This window comes from Protomyctophum parallelum, assembly GCF_964188405.1.
Source record: "Protomyctophum parallelum genome assembly, chromosome: 8".
In the NCBI taxonomy this organism is placed as follows: Eukaryota; Metazoa; Chordata; class Actinopteri; order Myctophiformes; family Myctophidae; genus Protomyctophum; species Protomyctophum parallelum.
In genome coordinates, this window is record NC_139703.1 from 35,360,770 (window position 1) to 35,382,850 (window position 22,081).

The window sequence follows — 22,081 nt, forward strand, 5'->3', positions numbered from 1 at the left end:
ACTAAATGGATGCATCCTAGTGTAACAAGAAAATATCAAACATCACCTACTCTAAAATGTAAGGGATAATCATAAAATATGAATAGTTTACAACATTGGTTCTCAACCTTTTCTGGATCAGGGCCCACTTTGTATACCGTGACAGCATACTGCCGGGTGGGCCACCTGCATATTCAGAGCATGGTTTTTTTTAATTATCGACCAATTGATAATGTTCTGACATGGGATCAATGGAACTAACACAGTAGCCTATATTTAAAGTGACGTAATTATAGGAAGAAGATTCTTTCAGTGTACAGGAAGTGTTAAAATTATATTTTTATGTGGCCACACCCACCACTTCATTAAGTATACCACCACCCACCTGAACTTAAGCCTCGCCCACAGCTGGGGTTAGGGGAGTTGTTAGGGTTATGATGTCACTAAAGTGGCGTATTTCGATTGGGCCTTTTGACTCAAAGGCTTTCAGCTTTCAGGAAGAAACCAAAAATACAGAGAAGACCTTAGAGTATTGTATATTAATAGAGATGTCACCGAGAGGAAACACTTGGTAAATATGCACGAAGCTGCAATACCACTTCCGGCCCGCTTTCGGAGGTGGTCTGCGATTGATGGTTGGATGAGCTCGGCCAGGTCCACATACGCACCCCTTAAGATTTGCGTGCGGAGGTTGGCCGGAACTGGGGACGGTCCGGAGACGATGGATTCTATGATAGCCGGGGTATAGCTGAGGCCAAAGTGAAGGGAACCGCCGCATTGGTGTCCCATTAGAACTAAACCGGGGTGCCGAAACGTCTATACACAACGACATCTGGGTTGTTTAAGGCCAGACCTCTTCGGATTCTTCTTATAGGTTTTAGTGGATGCGTGTCATGAATGATGACTGGGTTCTGAATGATGAACTGGGTGCGTGTCACGATGCCAAACAAGTACACCCATATATGAGGTTTTCTACATGACGCCTGATGTCAGTGCTGGATGTCGCCGTCGTCCTCATGCATGGAGTTGTCTCCCTATATGGGAGCACTAGGTGAAAGCCTTCATTACAGCCACCACCAGATGTCCTGTACCATAATCAAGAAGACTTGAAGAGTATACGTCAGCCGTTCTGGCCACCCCATTAAAAGCATGCCGCCACCCCCAGATTACCCGTGGAAAGATATCTGTACAATATGGGCAATACCGCTTTCTTCCTTCGATGTTCTGGTAGGCCATAAATAACTGAAGGTCAAATCCCATGAATCTGCCAGATGTTAATCTGACAGCCGGAAACCGCCAGGACCATCAGGCCCTGGTAGAGATCGCTGTCCCAGACCAGGAGGTGGTTCCCACAACTTCAGGACCCTGCCATCTAAAATCATGACGGTCAGGACCACCAGAGCCTGCGGGTTCTGGCGGCAAGGTGGGTCCCACAAACTCGGGACCCTGGCGTCTAACTAATTAGCCTGATGCCAGTGCTGGATGTCGCCGTCGTCCTCATACAGTATATGGAGCTCTAGGTCGTCTCCCTGTATGGAGCTCTAGGTGAAAGCCTTCGTTACACTAATCAAAATTAAAATATTCAAAATCACTATTAAACTAGAAAAAGTGCCCTTCTGGGCACAGGTCTCCACCAGGTTATCCACAGATCCGTGCAGTTAGAGGTAAAAACACTTTTCGGCCAGTTATAGCGCCACCTTGAGGATGAGTTGAAATTGTTCATGTGGCATTTCTTCCTCGGCCTAGTGGGAATGTGCGTGCACAATTTCACGGAAATCACGCGATGTGTTCATGATTTACAGCATTTTGTTTGAAACTGAGCACTCCTGTGAACTTTGGAAGCCAATCTTAACCAATCAGGATGGAGTCTGATAAATCTGAAAGACCCGTTTCGTTGAATGGCTCTAGAGAGACTGTGTACCAATTTGCGCGATGTTTGGACAAAATCTGTAGGTGTACTGTGTGCAAAATATGGCATCGACCGGGTTAACGGTGGCCGAGATTAGCTGTTCACGGACACACGGACGGACGGACGGACGGACACACGGACGGACGGAGTGCAAAACATACTCTCCCCACATGCCTTCGGCCTGGTGGAGACAATAAAGTTTTCAAATAATTATAGTGGATTAAAAGTACAATATTTGTCTCTGAGTAGAAGTAAAAGGATTGGAAATTGGAATTACTCAATTAAGTACAAATACCTTAAATTATATTTAAATACTAAGTAAATGTATTTAGCTACTTTCCGCCACTGCTTTCTGGTCTCAGCCGAGAGACTAGACTTAAGCTGTCTGCAACCAATGGTGAGACGGCTTTCTGGTCTCTATAACTACACGTTTATTTCCATAAGGATCTAGAATTAGTGGTACTCAACCATCTGTTTTATTGTGACACAGGTGAATAGGAACTTATATCATGACCTGACATATTGACATCGAAAGGTTGTCCCTTTTGCCTGCGCACTGTGAATACATTGTGTTCAATGCATCGTAGATTGGCTATCTTTATTTTATTTTTTCAAAATAATTGTATACATATGTTATACATTTGAAAACTTGCTGTGAATACATTTGAAAACGTGTTAAATGGGACATTCTGCATAATGAGTACTTTCTACTTTTGGTTCTTTAAGTATTGATGCCAATACTTTTGTACTTTTACTTTTAATTCCGACCATTGTGTACAATGCAGTATTGATACTTAAAGGTATATTCAGTGATTTAACTTAATTCAAATATCACTTTTGTTCCCTTTCTTTTGATAATCCTCCCTACTATAGAGTGTGCTGACCATATTTATAAGGACTCCCTGTCCCCAGTGAGCCCCTGGGGTCAAAAAACCCTAGTTTGGGTTTGGGCTTTGGGTGGCAAAGCCTTCATCCAATCAGGATGAGAGGAGCCTTCCTCCAATTATGATCAAGTGGGGGCGGGCCTTAGTGCACGTGCTGTTGGCCTGTTGCACTTCCCCCCACTGTAGAGCGTGTGCATGTGCACATCTTGCTACCCGGGAAGACCGGGGGGTTTTCCAAATCACCCAAATCACTGAATGTTCCTTTAAGTACTACGTGAGTACTTTTTTCCAGCACTGGCAGCCTAGACTTGTCTGGAGGCGCGGTGGAACCCTGCTGTGCAGTTCCAATGCTCCAAGCCGGAACACAATGTAATCAGGGACGTGCACACATAGACATCAAAGGGGGCTTCTTCAGCCCCTGCCCTTTTACCCGTCTGTAAAACAACTGCCCTTTCCACACCACGAATGCAGGATTTACTATGGTGGAAGAAATGTACATGCCACTCCTTTCCTTTCCATGCCATATCCAAAGTCTGCATTCAGGACAATTCCACAATTAATATCAAATATCTACTGAATCAAGAAACTTAGGAACTGCCCGGGGTGTTCACATACGACTGAGTATTTTTTTTTAAGTGAAATATCCATTTAAGTGGTCAGGTGGGTGAGTACAGTGGGCTGTGGATACTCAAGATTTTCCAAGTATTTTAAAGAGGAACGGTCATATTTTAGTTATGATGTGCAAGACATTTGAGATATACAGTGAATTCAGAAAGTGACTTTTTAATAGCACAGCATTGCTTCTGTATGAGAACGGTAATTACAATACACACACACACACGCACGCACGCACGCACGCACGCACGCACGCACACACACACACACACACACACACACACACACACACACACACACACACACACACACACACACACACACACACACACACACACACATCAAGGATTCCCATTCTGATGACGTAGTAGTAGGCCTAATATAAAGAGCTTGACTCTGCCTGAAGAGCACAGTGAGTGTTTGCCAGACACTTTGGGTGGCCATATACTTTTTATGCATGGCACTTCCTTTTAGCCCCTAATGACGAGTGACCCTTATGTGAAGGGATTCTCACAGACTAGGTCAGTTTCTTAGAGTTCCTAGTATGCCAAGTGACTTGGAGTGATAGACTTGGCCCAAGTCTATCACGCCTGGAAACCCAGGCAATCAACTTGTGTATGCTCACATCCTAAAATGTTGAAAAATAAAATCCCTTTAAGCCAATGACATAACATTTTGTTAGTTAATAAGCATGCGTTATTAAGACTGTATATGACAGCCTGCACATCCATCATCGGCCAACGACAGCATGTGATCACATTTTTTGTATTTAATAATAATCTTTATTGTCCTGAAAGGATATTTGTCTTCACAGTCTGTTCAAACACCCACGTAAAAAACAGCACATAGCACACACCAAGACAATACAAAAACATGAGGTCCCCACTGTATACAGAACCATTCCATCATACATGATGCAGTGATGGAAAGTAACTAAGTAATTTTACTTAAGTACTGTACTTAAGTACGATTTTGAGGTATTTGTACTTTACTTGAGTATTTCCAATTTCCAGTACTTTTACTTTACTTTACTTTTACTTTACTCCACAACAACTCGGAGCCAAAATTTTTACTTTTACTCCACTACAATTATTTGAAAACTTTAGTTAGGTACTAGTTACTTTGGAGATTTTAATTTTGATATGACATACATTAACCACTTCAAGCCTATACATTTTGTCCATTTGAAAATAGCCGATCTACAAGCTATCTGCTATTTTCAATAGATTTTGTACACATTTTGAACTTGTGAAATGGCACATTCTGCACAATGAGTAGCCTACTTTTTATTTTGGTACTTTAAGTACATTTTGATGCCGATACCTTTGTACTTTTAGTCAAGTATACATTTTCAATTCCGTACGTTTACTTATGTAACGAAGTGCTTCTAAATTGCAATATTGGTACTTTTACTTAAGTAAAACAATTGAGTACTTTTTCCACCACTGACATGATGTATATGTTGAATACAGAACCATCCTATATCGGCAGGGCAATTTAGGAAAACGTTGGAGTGCACTGTGACTTTTGGAGGACAAAAGGGTGTGCGTTGGTATGCTGAAAGCAGAGCCACATGGAGCAAATGGACTAACAAAGGGAACGAGACCAGTGACATCAATTCATAAATCAAATGGGGCTGCTGCCTCTTTGAAGATCAAGACTTCCCACCAGATCATAGCAGTAGCTATACTAAAATAAACTTATGAGATTGGAACTCATTATCCTAATTTTTTATTTATTTTCTTTCTATTTTCTTCTTTTTTTTAGATCCTTTTGCAGTAGGCTATATTAGGTTTTTAATACATCTCCACATGGATGGCCTATCAATATCCTGCTGTGTTGTGAAAATGACAATGACAGTTAGGCTATAATTATGTTTTGAATGTTAGACATTGATATGACCAATCATCTAAACTCAGTGAGGAATAATATCCAACTGCTAAATCGAAGCTATACCTTTAATCTAGCCTATATATTTATTTCAGACTTTTATTTAGGTTACATCTTCACAATACAACTAATACACATGAATAAGCCTACATCTATCTAGCTTTGGAAAACTAAAACTAATGTAATGACAGACTAACCCTTAAGAATATAGTCAATAATCCTTAGAAATTCTAGTTATAAGCTACAGTATTCTAAGTTAGAATACTGTAGCTTATAACTATAGCTATATCAATCCGGGGCATCTTACTGTATCTTTTCCCCTCCTCTTTTGCCCGTCTCTCCATGTCACACACTGCTGTGTGTCTGTCGTAGAGCGCTTAAAGCTGTTACCACATGGCTTTTATCCAAGTGGAGGCACAGAGAGTAGAGCGCAGGGAGAGTGGGAGCGCATTCGCACGTTATCCACAGGCTGGTACAAGATACCGACGCTCTGCTCCCTCTGGGATCCTCTTTTTATAGAGACTTTACAAACCAACTCACACAACGAACGCGGGACCAGAAATTTCTCCCTTTCTTTTTTTGCCCCCCTTCACTTCTTCTCCTCAACTCTCATCGCCCCGGGTCAGGCTTAACCATCCCTTGTTTTGTATAGCCCAATTGTTGGTGTGTGCATCATCATCAGGAGCCAAAGGAGGATTGCCGCTGTTCCAATCTAGATCTGTGAGTAAGACGAAGTTACTAGTCTTTGTGTTTATTTGGATAACAAGTTCATTATACCCTGATCTCCCATCGAGGATATGGCTTCCCCCCGCCCTTTCTTTCAACCTGTTACCAACCAGACACTTTAATTTCACTATATGACAGTAGCCTAATAATGCAGAATACTGGATTTGCAAGCAAACACAGGGCGTGATTGATGATGCTCTTTTGCCATGCATATAACAAAATATCTATTGTAATCAGATTAATTTCTAGAAAGGGCAGCATACCTGAAATAGAGCCTGTTGATGGAATGGAGGTGTCCTTCAAGTTTTACTGTATTAACAACACTAACAACAAAGTCCTATTCTATCTCACACACTGTAAGGTAGGGAGTATAATGAAAGCAGACTTCAGCAAACAAGAGAGAAAATATCCTTCAGCAATCGTGGATGATTCACGTTTAGTGCAGCCCATGCTATTCAGCACAGTGGGGGGAAAAAACAATGTACAGTTGATTCCACTCTGTGTTAAACCGCCCCTGTCTTCTTCATTTACAGCCACAGGTCATTCAATACCCCCATGGCTGTTGCTGCTTTGTCTGTAGTGTATTGCAGTGCAGGTTCCCAAACTTTTTCATGTCAAGGACCCCCAAATTGGCCATAATTACCCCCATTTATGATTTGAAGAGATATGCCAAGGACCCCCATAAGAGAAGTTTTTACGGCTCTAGCAGTGATTTTCGACTATTTTCATTTCAAGGACCCCCTGCAGTTTGACCTTAATTACAAGAAGATGTTTCATCACCTTCCACCCAGATTTAAATAAAAATGTAGATATACATGTAGGCTATATGGGATGCATGTTTAACTCTGCTGCAGCTGCATACAAGGGGGATAATGCCAGATGGCATCCTCTTGTTGGTAGCTGTATGTATACAGTACTATACTGTACTATACCGTACTACCGTACTAGAGAGAGAGAGAGAGAGAGAGAGAGAGAGAGAGAGAGGTGAATTTACCGACCGATCTATGGGACGGGCCGACCTATGGGACCAACAGACCGACCTGCGGGAGGTAAATTCACCTCTCTCCTACTGGAGAATCTTTAAGTCAACTTGAACATTTAGCTTTTCTTAATTCTGCATGGTTGAGTAATGTGGGTGGAGTTTGGGGAACAGTCCCATTAATTCTCCACAGTGCCAGCTGGGGAAGAAGATATATAGTCACCGAGTCCATTTAAAGGCCCCCGGTTATTTTGTCTTCAATTCCTCTCTCCTGGCCTCACTCAGCGGGCAGTCTGGGAGAGTCATGACAGCAGAGAAGAGCGGGCCCGTGGTGGTGAACGGTAAATCGGAGGACAGCAACAGCGAGGAAGGCTCCGAGGATGGCTCGGATAAGGTGTTCTACAAAGAGAGAGGCCACTGGAACAACAAGATTGAGTTTTTCCTGTCCGTGGCTGGAGAGATCATTGGCCTGGGCAACGTCTGGAGGTTCCCCTACCTCTGCTACAAGAACGGTGGAGGTAAGAAGTTAAGAACTAGATGAAGTGCCGCTCGGGGCACAGGTCTCCACCAGGGCAAAAATGTGTTTTGCAAAAATCCACCTGTTGGTGGCGCTATAACAGGCCAATGTGAAAAGGGTGGGATATATTCCTCATCCTAGTAGGAAAGTCTGTTAAAGATTTCACGTAAATTGCATGCTGCGTTCTTGATTTGAGGCTTTTGGTTGAAAACAGGCCAATCCTGCAAACTTTGAAAGCCAATGTTAGCCAATTAGGATGGAATATGAAATATCGGACAGATCTGTCTTGAACACATGACTATAGAGATAGTGTGTAACGATTTGCGGGATTTTTGGAGGAGTAATAGCAAAAAATGTGTTTTTCAAAAGTCGGCCTCCTGGTGGCGCGATAACAGGCCGTTCTTGGGGCACAGGTTCATCGTTGGCATCCAGGGAGTGTGCGTGCAAAATGTGATATCGACTGGGTTGTGATATCGAACGTGCCAGAGATTAGCTGGTAACAAACGGATGGACTGACACACACGCATGCACACACAGACGGAGTGCAAAACATACTTTCTCTCCATGCCTTCGGCCTGGTGGAGACAATGATACTGTATGTGTGTTGTCTCATGCACTGGTGACAATGATATGATTCCCATTGCTGCATCATCCTCCAAACACAGGTGCATTTGATTACAGAACTACTCCGTTTTTAATCTCATTCAAGATGACATGCAGACACTAGTGTATTACTCGTTTTAAACTTAATCATCACACTAAAATATGTATATAGGTTGTGTATAGGTTAGAAATAAATCCCCTGGCTTTGCTGTGCCGTTTCTCTGTCACTTTGTTTACAAACGACAGTGCATGTGTTCATGCATGAAACGGACTTCGATCCGCCCCATAGCCTGGAGGGATGCGACGCTCTGATTGGTTCAGAAACTAAGATTCTGCGTGTGAGCCTGAAACTTTTCACTACATCTTTAAATACATTTTGATGCCGATACTTTTGTAACTAAAGTACATTTTGAATTCCGGACTTTTACTTTAACAGAGTAATACAGTACATTGCAGTATTGATACTTTTATAAGTAAAACAATGTGAGTACCTTTTCCACCACTGCTTCACAGCCACCTCATAATGTATCATATAGCCTACTGTAGTTACTGTACAAGGGCATTGCATGTGCATTACAATGTTTCTCATCAATGCTTTACATACTCGTAGCTTTTTACTAACCATGCTCCACTGAATTGGGAAGATATTAGAGGCTATAGAAGAAGCAATGATATGATATTCTAATGCAGGTGTGCCAGTGTTCCTGCTTGTGTAAGATTACTGTATTCTCAACATGTCCTGTACAGTACAATCCTCAGCGTTAATGTTCCTGTGTTTGTGTTGAAGGTGCCTTCTTCGTTCCGTATGTCATCTTCTTCGTATGCTGCGGCATTCCCGTGTTCTTCCTGGAGACGGCGTTGGGTCAGTTCACCAGCGAGGGAGGAATCACCTGCTGGAGGAAGGTCTGCCCGCTGTTTGAAGGTATACCTGCACACACTTGCTTTATCTCTGCAATGTGTTGTTTATTCTGTCCAGTGGGGGACAGTACCTTTCACTTTAGACTGGGAGGCATACCATTTTCGTGTTTACGACCCAGTCGGGAGCGGATGGTAACTTACGTCATGTTGTAGTCAGTGTTGATTTTGTCGAAAAATGTTCGTCGACTACCTTTTTTCACTGACTGGCATTTCTTCTTCGGCCTAGTGGAAATGTGCACAATTTCACGGAAATCACATGATGTGTTCATGATTTGCAGCATTTTGTTTGAAACTGGGCACTCCTGCGAACTTTGGAAGCCAATATTAGCCAATCAGGATGGAGTCTGAGAAATCTGAAAAAAACGGTTTCGTTGAATGGCTCTAGAGAGACTGTGTACCAATTTGCGTGATGTTTGGACAAAATCTGTAGGTGTACTGTCCAAAAACTTGTTTTGCACAAAGCGGCCTCCTGGTGGCGCTATAACAGGCTGTTCTGGAAATTTTGGGGCAGAGGTTCATCTATTTAGCAGATCTATTTTCAGCAAGTGTAAAATCAGTCATTACGACGGCATCAAGGCCCGCCAAAATTAATTTAGTTGACTAAATCAACTGTAGATTTAGTCGACTAAAATCTTATGACGTTTAGTCGACTGAAACTAGACTAACACTAAAACGTTCCGGTGACAAAAATGTGACTAAAACTAAGTGAAACCTATTCAAGAGACTACAACTAAAACTAAAATCAAAATTTGCTGCCAAAAACAACACTGGTTGTAGTTACTGGTTTGTAGTCATCAGGCCAGAACAACCAAACCGGAATCAGTAGTACCCAAAATTCCCCGTGATCAAAAAGGGAATCGTAATTTTAGGGCCTACCCAATAAAAGCCTCGATGTGGCGCTTAACCCATTTAGACCTGAGGACGATTCTACAAATGGCTGCTAAATCCTGACAGTTTTCTGAAAAACCCATGTTTCTATGTCAGTGGTGCTCAACCTTTTTCATGTCAAGGACCCCCAGAATTATCTGTAATTGGCCGCCGACCCCCATCTGATATGTAGTTCCAGCGACCTCCCAGAAGCAAATATTTGAGTTAAAAACATTCACTGTGAAAGAATATATATTCAAACAAGAATATATATTCAAACATATTTCTTCAAGTACCTCTTGGAATAGTTTGTTTGGTATATCCATCTTTTATTCCAACTCGTAGCGACTGCATGGTGAGACTAAAAACGATGCCGAACACAACTGAAACCACAAACCGGAATAATATTTATTTTATTTTATTTTATTTTATTTTATTTTATTTTATTTTATTTTATTTTATTTTATTTTATTTTATTTTATTTTATTTTATTTTATTTTATTTTATTTTATTATTTTTCTATCCGGTCTAGACCGGATCACACAGACGATTTAGAAACACCGACCAGGCTTTCCTCCGAGGGGGAAAGTCTGGTGACACGAGGTTACATTTACTTTATTTAGTACTGTACTTGAGTATAATTCCAAGGTATTTGTACTTTACTTGTGTATTTCCACTATCCAATACTTTTACTTCTACTCCACTACATCTCAGCTCCAAATATAATACTTTTACTCCACTACATTTATTTGAAAACTTTAGAGGAATGGAGAATACATGTGTCAGTCTTTTACATCAGTGGTTCCCAAAGTGAGGTCTGGGGACCCCCAGGGGTACTTGAGGGAGTTCAAGGGGGGGACCCAGCTAAATGATACATTGGAACCAAATGGACCCTTATGGGTCTGTAACTCAGAGAGTGTACAAATGTGTACACTCTCAGAGTTAAATTAGAATTTATTTTACAATATAAATTGGGGGTCCCAGAGATAGAAATGCTATTAAATAAGGGTCCGTAGACTAATGCATGTCAAACTGGGAGTCCTTGAAATTAAACGGGTTGAGAATCACTGCTAGAGCCGTAAAAATCTTCTCTTATGGGGGTCCCTGTCATATTATTTTCAAATGGGGGGCTGATTGTCAATTTATCGGTCCTTGACATGAAAAAGTTTGGGAACCACTGTTTTACACCATCCTGATACCAATCCTTCTCTACCTAGGTATCGGCTATGCAACCCAGGTGATCGAGGCCTATCTAAATATCTACTATGTGGTGATCTTGGCCTGGTCTATCTTCTACCTCTTCAACTGTTTTACCATGGAGCTGCCATGGGCCAGCTGTGGCCACTACTGGAACACAGGTACTGCTATAGGAGAAAAGTGGAGAGTGGCTTTCTTTGTTGTGTGCAAAGTTTAGATCTATTATCTTAATTTTAAGATATCCGTTTAAGATGTCGATCATCACATTTCATTCCAGGCAAATACAAACAAATCGTTGTTTTGTCCTCCCACGATCGTTGACCCTTTAATTCCTGGAACATTATTTGTACTTGAAAGATTTTGGCCTAGTAATATTCAAGAAGAATTATGACAAATATTGGCTATGGACTGTTAAAATTGACTAATGGGAGTGTGGGGCCATTATGCCATTTTATCTTCTCTGGGATAACTCATCCTCTCTCATTGAATATGCCTATATAATTCTCTTCCCTGAGCACCGGTGATTTGAGAGCCCCTACTACCTCTCTGTCTGTCTTTGTCTTTGTCTCAGCCATATATGGCTGATAATAAAATGCATTTTCCATGAGATGTCACTCTGTTTCCACAGATAACTGTGTTGACTCCCAAACAAATTCTACCAACTTTACAAACCCCAATGCCAGCTCTCCAGTCATAGAGTTCTGGGAGTGAGTACATTATTTTCTCATTTTCTTTTCGCCTCATTCAAAATAATTTCTGTTTCAATGCCGGGGCTACAAAGGACCAATACAGTATGACATCACTGGATATAGGCCCCCTTTACACGAGAACGTAAATCGCTCTGGATTAAGAGCGTCTGCTAAATGCCTAAATTGTAAATTGTAACAGTTATTAGAAAAAGGCCGGTGTCCCTTTTAGCTGAGAACAGCGTGAGGTGAAAACGCAACAAAGTGAAAACACCTTCCAGAGTGGAAATCTTTGAAAACGCCGTTTCCTCCCACCTCCGTGGAAAAGGGGAAAACGTTGAATCCACAAAACATGTGACATCATGGCTCACATGTGTTCACAACACTTATGTTTATTGCATTGATGCAATAAACGACCCCGCTTTGGGAACCACTGATTTAGGCTAATCAAATACCGGGTATATTGATACATGAAGGTTACCCTTTGGGTTGTGGAAATAATGTCACATTTTTCCCATTTTGACAGTATTTATAATAGCCTATTATGAGGGGTCTCCCAGGGCTCTATACTGTACTTGGTCCGTTATTTTTCCCCCCTCTACACCTTATTGTCCCTGAAAATAGCAGATCTACAAGCTACAGTAGGCCAGACATGGGCAACTGCCGGCCCGGGGGCCACATTCACTGATTACTGATATAGTGTTGATTTCAGCTGCTCCAATATTAGTCATTTAATGACTAGTATTAAAACGTGATTGTCTTTTTTTTTATGTCCAATGTATTTGTATTCAAGATTCAAGTAAGTTAAGTAGCCTGTAATTAAATGCATTTGAAATTAAATAAAATTGTTACTTTTCATGATTCCAATTCAAAACTAATTCAGGATTCCAATTCAAGATATACTGTAGATCAGCAATTCTTTTTGCTACTTTTGTGTGACAAAATACGGAGAGGTTTCTGCCCCGACAGCAACGATATGCAATGTGGATCCCTGGAATAAGTGTGGAAATAGTAGCCCTCATTTCCCTCACCAAACTTGCCCACCCGTGAGCAGTGGTGGAAAAAGTAGTAAAGTAAAAGTAAAAGTACCAATACTGCAATTTAGAACTACTTCGTTACAAGTAAAAGTACGGAATTGAAAATGTACTTTGAACTTTCACAAGTTCAAAATGTGTACAAAATCTGTTGAAAATACAAGCTTGTAGATCAGCTATTTCCACACGTCACAGTGTGACGCGTTTTGAGCTTGTAGATCTGTTATTCTTTACACTATATACAGTATGCAATGTGGCCCATCTGGAGTGAGTGTGGAAAAGTGGCCCTCTCCATCGTCAAAGTTGCCCACCCCTGAGCTATAGACCAAAGTGTTGAGTCAGTATGTGACACTCTGAGTTCCTAAAGCGATTAACCGTGACAGTGGGTGCCGACAGGAACATGCAGAGTGTGTTAGAGGGGCTAAAATCCCGTAAGAGGGCACTTTTGGACAAAAATTGTGAAAATAGCAGATCTACAAGCTCACAACGTGTCGTGCTGCAATGCATTGTGAGCTTGCAGATCTGCTATTTTCGGGGCGTAACCCATCACTCTTTAGCTATAGAGATGCGATACGACATGGATTTCTAAACAAATTTGTTCAATGCAAAATACTGTGTTCAAGTTCAGTAGACTTCGGAATAAAAGCAATTCTCCTGAATGCTTCAATGGCATGGCATTCTTTCACCATGTAGTAAATGCTGCATTCGTGGTCTGGAGAGGGCAGTTGTTTTAAAGACGGGTAAAAGGGCAGGGGCTGAAGCCGCCTTTGATGTCTACTGTATGTGTGCACGTCCCTGGGTGTCCCTGGGTGACCGCATGTCACTGACCCCTGCTAGAACCTCTCACCCCATAATTAGCCAGGCCTTTTTCATATTCTGTGTCGACAGCTATGGCCTCGGAGGGCCAGCTGTCTCCCAGCTAGACCCGTGTTTGTGTGCAACATGGCAGCGAATCAGCTTTCCCTGTCAGCGTGTTATGCTTACCACACTTCCTGTCGCACTGCCAGAGGATACGCAACTAAAATCCGGGAATGTTAATTGGACGAGAAACAACAAATGCCGACCGGGGCCTAAGTATGAACTATGCCAAGGAATATGTCACGTGTTTCACTGTATGTACAGTGTGAACAGAAATTCCCTGCAGGAATCGCTTACAGTAAGATATTGTTGCAGTATCCAGCAGAGACTGCTTATATCTCCATTTAACTTTTTATTATTATTATTATTAATGCCTTACTTATGGTTTTATTTGGTAGAATTGCCATTAGCTGTTCGGTCCACATATAAAAACAATACTATACATTTAAAACATATAACTTGACCATGTGCTACAGTCTAAAGACAATTATAACGATAGCTATACTGCACTTAAACCCTATACTTTGTTTATTGGAGTCTTACAAGGCTCTGTACTAGAAATATTAATATAATTATATATAATATAATATTAATATTAAATATTAAGCTCACGCACGCACGCACGCACGCGCACACACACACACACACACACACACACACACACACACACACACACACACACACACACACACACACACACACACACACACACACACACACACACACACACACACACACACACACACACACACCTCACTCTCCCCATCCACTCACTGACCATGCAGCGACAGCCCGGCTTCTGTCGGACCTCTGTGTTCTTGGTGGCCAAGAACATGTCACTATGATCAATGGCCGGTCAGGAGCTATATGGGGTGTGAACTCGGTGGCAAAGCGTTGGCAGCTTCCCTCTCTTTTTTATTCTCCCTCCCTCTGTGCCGTTGCCCCCCCCTGGCCGCGAGTCAGAGCACAGGAAGTGCTCAGTTCACACACACCAGACACCACTGACTGACGAGCGAGTGACGTCATTATCACTGGCGAATGAAACGGCTTGTGTCACCACGCCGCATCGCGGTTAATATCAATGAAACACTTCAAAGAGAGAAGAGGAAAACCTCTGCAAGCATGGCTACACCTTAGCCCAAATACATTCCCTCAGTCCCTACGCTCATTATGTAGCCCCAATACGTTCCCTCAGTCCCTATGCTTATTCTGTAGCCCCAATACGTTCACTCAGTCTCTACGCTTATTCTGTAGCTCCGAGATGAGGTCACATCCACGCCCGCTCCCACCGTGGTTCAGAAACGGCGCATGGTTTCCAAAAGGAACGTTTCTTACCCTTTTCTGCACATTGAATCCAAAAAGTGAAGCGCTAGTAGCGTGCTAAACCAATTTAAGCTTATGAACGGCCAAGAAAATCCAAGTTTAAACGGTTAAACGAGCGTTTAAATCGGTTGTTTAGTCAGCCGCTTGCATGTGCGCGCGACACTGCGCGTGCATGTCGAGTGCACTGAAGTCAGTTGGAAATCTAATTCCACATTCGACCAGGGGAGGCTTTTCAACTTCCTTGAAAAAACATGCTAAAAAACTGATTTAAATGCTCATTTAACCGTTTAAACTTGAATTTTCTTGGCCATTCATAAGCTTAAATTATTTTAGCTCGCTAGCCCTGCAGAAAAGGGTAAGAAACGTTCCTTTTGGAAATCATGCACCGTTTCTGAACCGTGGTGGGAGCGGGCGTGGATGTGACCTCATCTCGGAGCTACAGAATGAGCGTAGGGACTGAGGGAACATATTGGGGCCAGAGCCTTAGATATAGACAGAGTTACGCAAACTGCGCTCACTACATGGGGCCAGTCCAATGGCGGCTCTCCTACATGCTATACTATACGCATTGAGCATGCATGGAGACAACCAACTGGGCCAAGTCTTGGACCAGAAGTAGGCAGAACTGCATTGGACTCAGGCAACCGTCCAGCTTTAAGGATCTTAAATCCCTTTATTTTAAATTGTTTTGTAGTAATAGTATAACAACATTAAAGATACTTTAGTTGTTACTGTACAATACTTTAAAACGTTGTCATGTTGCACACATGCTTAAAATAGCTTGTCTCAGTTCAGGCTGCATGAACAGCGCTCGCCGCTCGAGCACTCGGTTTCTGCCCCCTCAATGTCGTAACTGGCTCATGGGCTGCACCTGTGTGCATGAATCACTCCACCGCATGACGTCACTGTATAGGGCAGAGACCTCGTATTTCTATATTTTATATATTTCGATTTTATTATTTTAAATGAATGCCCTTCTTCATCAAACAAGTGTTGCACAAAAGTAGAGCTACAAGCTCACCTACTGTATAATAGCTATATAAAAAATACTTTTTAAATAATAAAAAAAAGGAACAGCTACAGTGCAAGGCTTCGAGACGACCGCAACGATTATCTAAATTCCCAACATGTTTCTCTCTACGTGTGTGTGTGTGTGTGTGTGTGTGTGTGTGTGTGTGTGTGTGTGTGTGTGTGTGTGTGTGTGTGTGTGTGCGTGTGCGTGTGCGTGTGCTTGTGCGTGCGTGCATGCGTGTAGACGACGAGTGCTGAAGATATCAGATGGCATTGAACACATGGGGGGGATGCGCTGGGAGCTGGCCATGTGTCTGGCTCTGGCCTGGTTCATCTGTTACTTCTGCATCTGGAAAGGACCCAAATCCACGGGCAAGGTAAGAAACAAGCAAGCCCTCCTGTCCTCCTGTCTTCCTCAGTTCCATTCTGTCCCAAAACAGCTGATGGCTCAAGTTCCAACGGATGCTGCATGTCAGCCCGTTGCTTACAAGTAAAACGTGTGTGTGTATAGTGTGCATGTGTGTGTATTTGTCTCTAAAGCTGGGTGCCGGAGGTATAGTGGAGACGGGAGAACCATTTATTGCTATTTACTGCATTTCCTCATAAGTAAATGGGAGCAGGAGACTTCCTGCTTGGAGGTTTACATTTTGGGGAGCATGTGATTAGCACCGTTATGCCAGGAAAGACCAATTAATCCCAGAAAGGAAACATCCATTTGAAAAATATTTCAACTCAATGCAGCCTGTTACTCACGTTTGATAGGCTACTGTACATGTTGAAGCACGAAGCTAAAAACGTGAATGTAGCACTCATTTAAAACGGTGGTTTACAAGCAGTGGTCCGGAGCCGTCCGGGGACCACCAGTGGTCCGGGGACCACCAGTGGTCCTTGAGGGGGTTCCAGGTGGTCCCCAGAAAGTTGGTAACAAATTGGACCCTCTACGCTCTCGAGTAAAATGATTGTTAAATACCTGCATTAGGCTATCCATTAACAAGAAGTCTACACAATTAGAGCATGTAAAATAATTGTCATTTTGATCAACGTTTTGCCTTATTTCTCCCATGGTATACCACATCACTACAGCATGGGATTGTGGACAAAATACTATCCAAACGACAACAACATACTCTTTAGTTTTGCGTCTGCAAATCTCACCAAATGATGGTCCGTACGTGGCTCAAATGCTGAACAAATAATGGACCTTGCAAAGGGTTGAAAACCACGCTTTTAAAATGTGTGTGCCTGCATGCAAATTAAACTCAGTGCAGAGCTAAATTAACAGTACCATACAGTAAAACTCTCTTGTAACTCTTTGGGAGGACGTACTGCACACACTCCCATGTAACCATACAGGACAAAGACAGAAAAGAAAAAGTTCTTAAGAAACTCCTCAAAGATTCAGTGAGCCAGAATGAGCTGAGAGAGAGAGAGAGAGAGAGAGAGAGAGAGAGAGAGAGATATGTGTGAACAAAAATAAATTAATGGACCCACGCTGTACAGGACGGGGGAGAAGGAGAGCAGGCAGCAGCGATGCCTGTATCTCCATGAAGTGTCTTTTGTCTGGATGTGAAGTAAGCGCAAAGAATGCTTCTTCATGGCTGGGCTTTAGCGGCCGGTCCAAGATTGATTCCTGCATTCAATGGAGGGAAAGTAGAGCGTTCATGAGGAGCATGCAGAGTATTCCTTTCTTCCTAACGTCCTCCTCCACCTCCTCCTCTCTGTCTATCCCTCGTTCTCTCTCTCTCTCTCTCTCTCTCTCTCTCTCTCTCTCTCTCTCTCTTACTCACGCTCTCATCTTCTGAGACATTACCACAGCTTCACTAGAGAGAGAGAGAGAGAGAGAGAGAGAGTGAGTGAGTGAGTGAGAGAGATGCTTTCTTCTATACAGAGCCCCTCAGACCATTGAGCTACCCTGCGTTAAGCTGTTTGCTTTGTAGGCCATGTTTGCCAGCCATTCTCACATTTAAGCCCTCCCGTTAGATTTACGGCAAAGGCAGGGGCAAGTTTGACCAGTAAATTTAAGGGTGGTTTTAAACGTGCCCCCGCGGTGAGCTGGAGGGAGCACGAGAAGCATCACAAGTTCACATGGAGATGGAATATGTTTCTATTCATCTGCGGAGAGGGGGAGAGAGAGAGAGAGAGAGAGAGAGAGAGAGAGAGAGAGAGAGAGAGTGGAGCCAAGCAGTGGTTTAGGATGTGTAATCGTTTTATTAGTCTAATTGAAAAAGGGATGAATCGAGCAGAAGACACGTTCTTTTTCCCACACTCTCCCTGTAGGCCCAACTGGGATTAACAGTTTGGTGTGGACAGATTAAGGTCTCTGCAGGTGACACTATAGTGTCCAGCCACTGTTTTGCTTGAGACTTTTCAATAAAGTTTTCCTTTATATTTGACTTTACTTTATATGTGGCCGTGAGAAACATTACGGGACCTTGTCGTCTGCATTCAACCCATGCAGCTTTTGAACAGCAGTTAGAGGTGGTCTTGCTCAATGACACATTCACACTTGATGCAATGTCGGGACGACACGGACGAGCAAAGCGTCAACTCAGAGCCAGGTGCAGATAACTGCCATATCTACTGAGCCCCAGCGAAACTGTTACGACGGAAGGCTAATTCATTGCCTGGCCATGGCAAAGGCGAAGATCTCTTGTGTCTGAAGATAGTGATTTTATTTACAGGTTGCGTCTACCGTATGACATGGGCACTGTTTATACTTTGTCATGAAAGTCCACGCCTGCAGTATGCTCTTTACAACTTCAACTTGGCTTGAACTCACTTGCGTTAACAAGCGGTTTTAACAGTACTCTAGTCACACATCTGCTCCAGGATTCTAAGCGTGAACAGGACTTTGGGGGCAGATTAATGAGCACAGTACATCAAGTTCCACTAGCTGAACAGTTGCTTCCATTGTTGTTACATTCAGAGTCCATTCACCAAACTGCTGTACAACGTAGCATTCCCTCCCCGGTCACCTGGGTAATTGGAGTGTCAGTAGGTGTACGCATACATGTACTGTATGCATACAGTATGTGTCTGAATGTGAGATGTACACGTGCCCGTATGTCTGAATAGTCATGCTTTTTGTCGCACCACTTATTTGCACCGTGTGGGCGCGCACGAGTGAGTGTGCACGTGCGTGCGTGCGTGTGTTTTGTGCCGAGCAGCACATTTTCCCACACTGCCAGCATCAGTCTTCTGAGCTCCTCCCGTTTAAGAGACCGTGCCAGAACAGCCTTCTTTTCTTCTCGGCCTCCCGGCTTGGCTCTTCTCTGCTCTGGCCTCAATTGGACTTTGACTGGGTGCCAACGAGCCAGGGGATGTACGTTGCTCGCCGCTCGCCTTCCAAGAGGCCTGGGTCTTTGTTCAAGGGGGTTTCTAAGAGCCTTGAACGCAGTTCTGCGAAAAAACTGAATAGCTGGATAGAGGAGGAGCCACGGTTTGAGAGGCTTTGCAAGTGTGAGACTGTGTGCCGCAGGTATTGGTTGTAGTCACATGGAATGCTATGTACGCGGCTGAATTCAAAGCTACGCATGATAGCCAATAAACACGAGTATTCTCAGATGGCAAGCGGACTGATGGCTTATTTATGCCCGACTTATGCTTAGTTGCGCGCCGGTGTCTTGCACCGGAAATAGACAATCTACAATCTCACAATACATCATCCTGTGACATGTTGTGAGCTTGTACATCGTCTATTTTCAGTGCAAGGCATGTTGGCAAGTATAAATGCAGGCTTTGTGCTTTATTGTACACCCATGTTGCTTGCTGGGAATAGCACTTGTATGCTTTATTTCAGACAGGAGAGTGTAGAGAAACCAAGGGAAGGGAGAGACATGCCAGACAAGATGATCGGGCCAGATTAAAACGTTAATAATTATCGCCCGGAAACCTGTTATTCTTGGCAGTAACTATTATTAGCCTATATTGTAAGGCTCTGTAGCCACTGTGACTGACTGAAAGGTACTGTCATCATAGCTCAAAATAGTTAACCCTAGAACATGGGTGATTTTAACCCAGACGATTAGATTTTAGCAATTTTCATAATGTTGCTGATGTCTGAGGTGGGTGGATCTTTCAGTACCTTCATGATGCTCAGTGACATCATAGAAGGAAGGTTTGTTTCCCTGCCCACATCCCTGGTTTTACCTACAGGTTAATTTCACCCGTGTTTAGTGATAGTGTGATCCAATATCTGGTCCATTTACATTGAGATGAAAACTGACATGTTGATTAATGGGCTTTGTCCCTGTCAAATAAATAAATAAATAAATAAATAAATAAATAAATAAATAAATAAATAAATAAATAAATAAATAAATAAATAAATAAATAAATAAATAAATAAATAAATAAATAAAATAAAATTGATTTTATTTATTTATTATTCACTGGACCATTCTCACATGTCTTAGGAATGGGTGGACTTTAATGAGAAGTTCCCAACTTCCCAACAAAAAAAATAATATGTACCTCACATTGCCATGTATTGCTGTACTGCAATATATTTTGATGAGAAATATTTTTTTCATGGAATATTTTATATTGGGTAAAATATACCTGTGTTTAGTGATGGTGTAACAAAAAAATATGTTTAGTGTTAAGTTGTCCCTCCAGCTATATAGATGGAAGCCATGTATGTGAAAACGAGTTCTGCGACTGTGGCTGGTCTGGTTAGGCTCTGATGGAGACAGTGAACATCACTTTGACAATTCACAGCCCAACACATTATTTCTGGCTTTTACTTTCTTTCGTTCTCAGTATGTTCATGCAAGTGTGTGTGTTTGAGTCTGTGGGGGTCTATGTGTGAACATCTGTGTCAGTGAAAGACAGAGTTGGCTAAGTGCCCTGTCCCCAAACACCTGATTTATACTACTTTATACGCCAGTCTGTGTAGGTTGAGTATGTAGATTATAGATTATGTATGAGTCAATGCACTCAACTCCCCCACCAGTGTTGTTTTTGACAAAAAATGATTGTCGATTATACCTTTTTTCACTGACAAAAACTAAATGAAGTTATGATGACTAAAACTAAGACTAAATATACTGACAATTTTGTCAACAAATAAAAACTAGACTAAAATGTTAGGATGGAACTAGTGGACAAGAGATCCATTAAGTCATTTTACACTTGGTTGCATGCTGACAAGAGCAGATCTACTTGTAGATCTGTTCTGTTTTCAGCCAGTGTAAAAAGTAATTAGGACGGCATCAAGGCGCGGCAAAATACATTTTAGTCGACTAAATCGACTGTAGATTTAGTCGACTAAAATCTTATGAAATTTAGTCGACTAAAACTAGACTAAACACTAAGACATTCCAGTTGACAAAAATGTGACTAAAACTAAATGAAAACTATTCAAGAGACTATGACTAAAACTAAAATAGAAATTTTCTGCCAAAAACAACACTGCCTCCCACCATAGAATAGTATATAGTTCATAGTTACACGGCTGCTCCTGTGCCTCTGTGTCATATGACAACTTTAGTTTCTTTCAACCAAGGTTCATGTTTTAGGTTGTTATTAGAGAAAGTAAAAGATGAGTGTTCATTTCTTTTTCATTTGCTTCTTTCTTTAGTTTTAGGGATTTTAGCTGTTTTTGACAGGCATTCGAGCATGGGGCTAAATATGAAAAAAAAAACAATTCAAAAAACATTCTATAGTGATTTTTTTATTATTATTATTATTTACTAGCTTAGCTTAGCTTAACTTAACTTAACTTATTAGCCACTTTCACATTCAATCTTCAGTGTGTGTATATGTGGATTATGGACATTAATTTATTTAAACTGTACATAATTATGCATGCATGTGTGTGCGTTTGACGTGTGTTTGTGCGTGTGTTCGTGCGTGTTTGCAGGTGGTCTATGTGACGGCTACGTTTCCCTATGTCATGCTGTTGATACTGCTGGTCAGGGGCGTGACGCTGCCTGGTGCATACGACGGCATCATGTTCTACCTCTACCCCGACATCTCACGGCTGTCAGACCCACAGGTAGGAGGAACCCCTATTGAAATCCCCCCAAGGCGTTTCTGAAGATAGTAGACCTATACAAACTCACAACGCGTCTCATTGTGGTGT

At 42.2% G+C, this 22,081-nt stretch overlaps 1 protein-coding gene across 1 annotated transcript in view; it reads left to right on the forward strand.

The window, feature by feature from the left end:
* The first annotated feature begins 5,883 nt into the window (after positions 1-5,883).
* Positions 5,884-22,081, forward strand: part of slc6a11b (solute carrier family 6 member 11b) — a 37,754-nt gene continuing 21,556 nt past the window's right edge. The window contains exons 1-7 of the mRNA XM_083771261.1: positions 5,884-5,997; positions 7,268-7,500; positions 8,890-9,024; positions 11,105-11,245; positions 11,713-11,791; positions 16,241-16,373; positions 21,860-21,994. Of these exons, the coding sequence (XP_083627387.1) occupies positions 7,287-7,500; positions 8,890-9,024; positions 11,105-11,245; positions 11,713-11,791; positions 16,241-16,373; positions 21,860-21,994 (837 nt within the window). The 5' untranslated portion in view covers positions 5,884-5,997; positions 7,268-7,286. The remainder of the gene's footprint in view (positions 5,998-7,267; positions 7,501-8,889; positions 9,025-11,104; positions 11,246-11,712; positions 11,792-16,240; positions 16,374-21,859; positions 21,995-22,081) is intronic.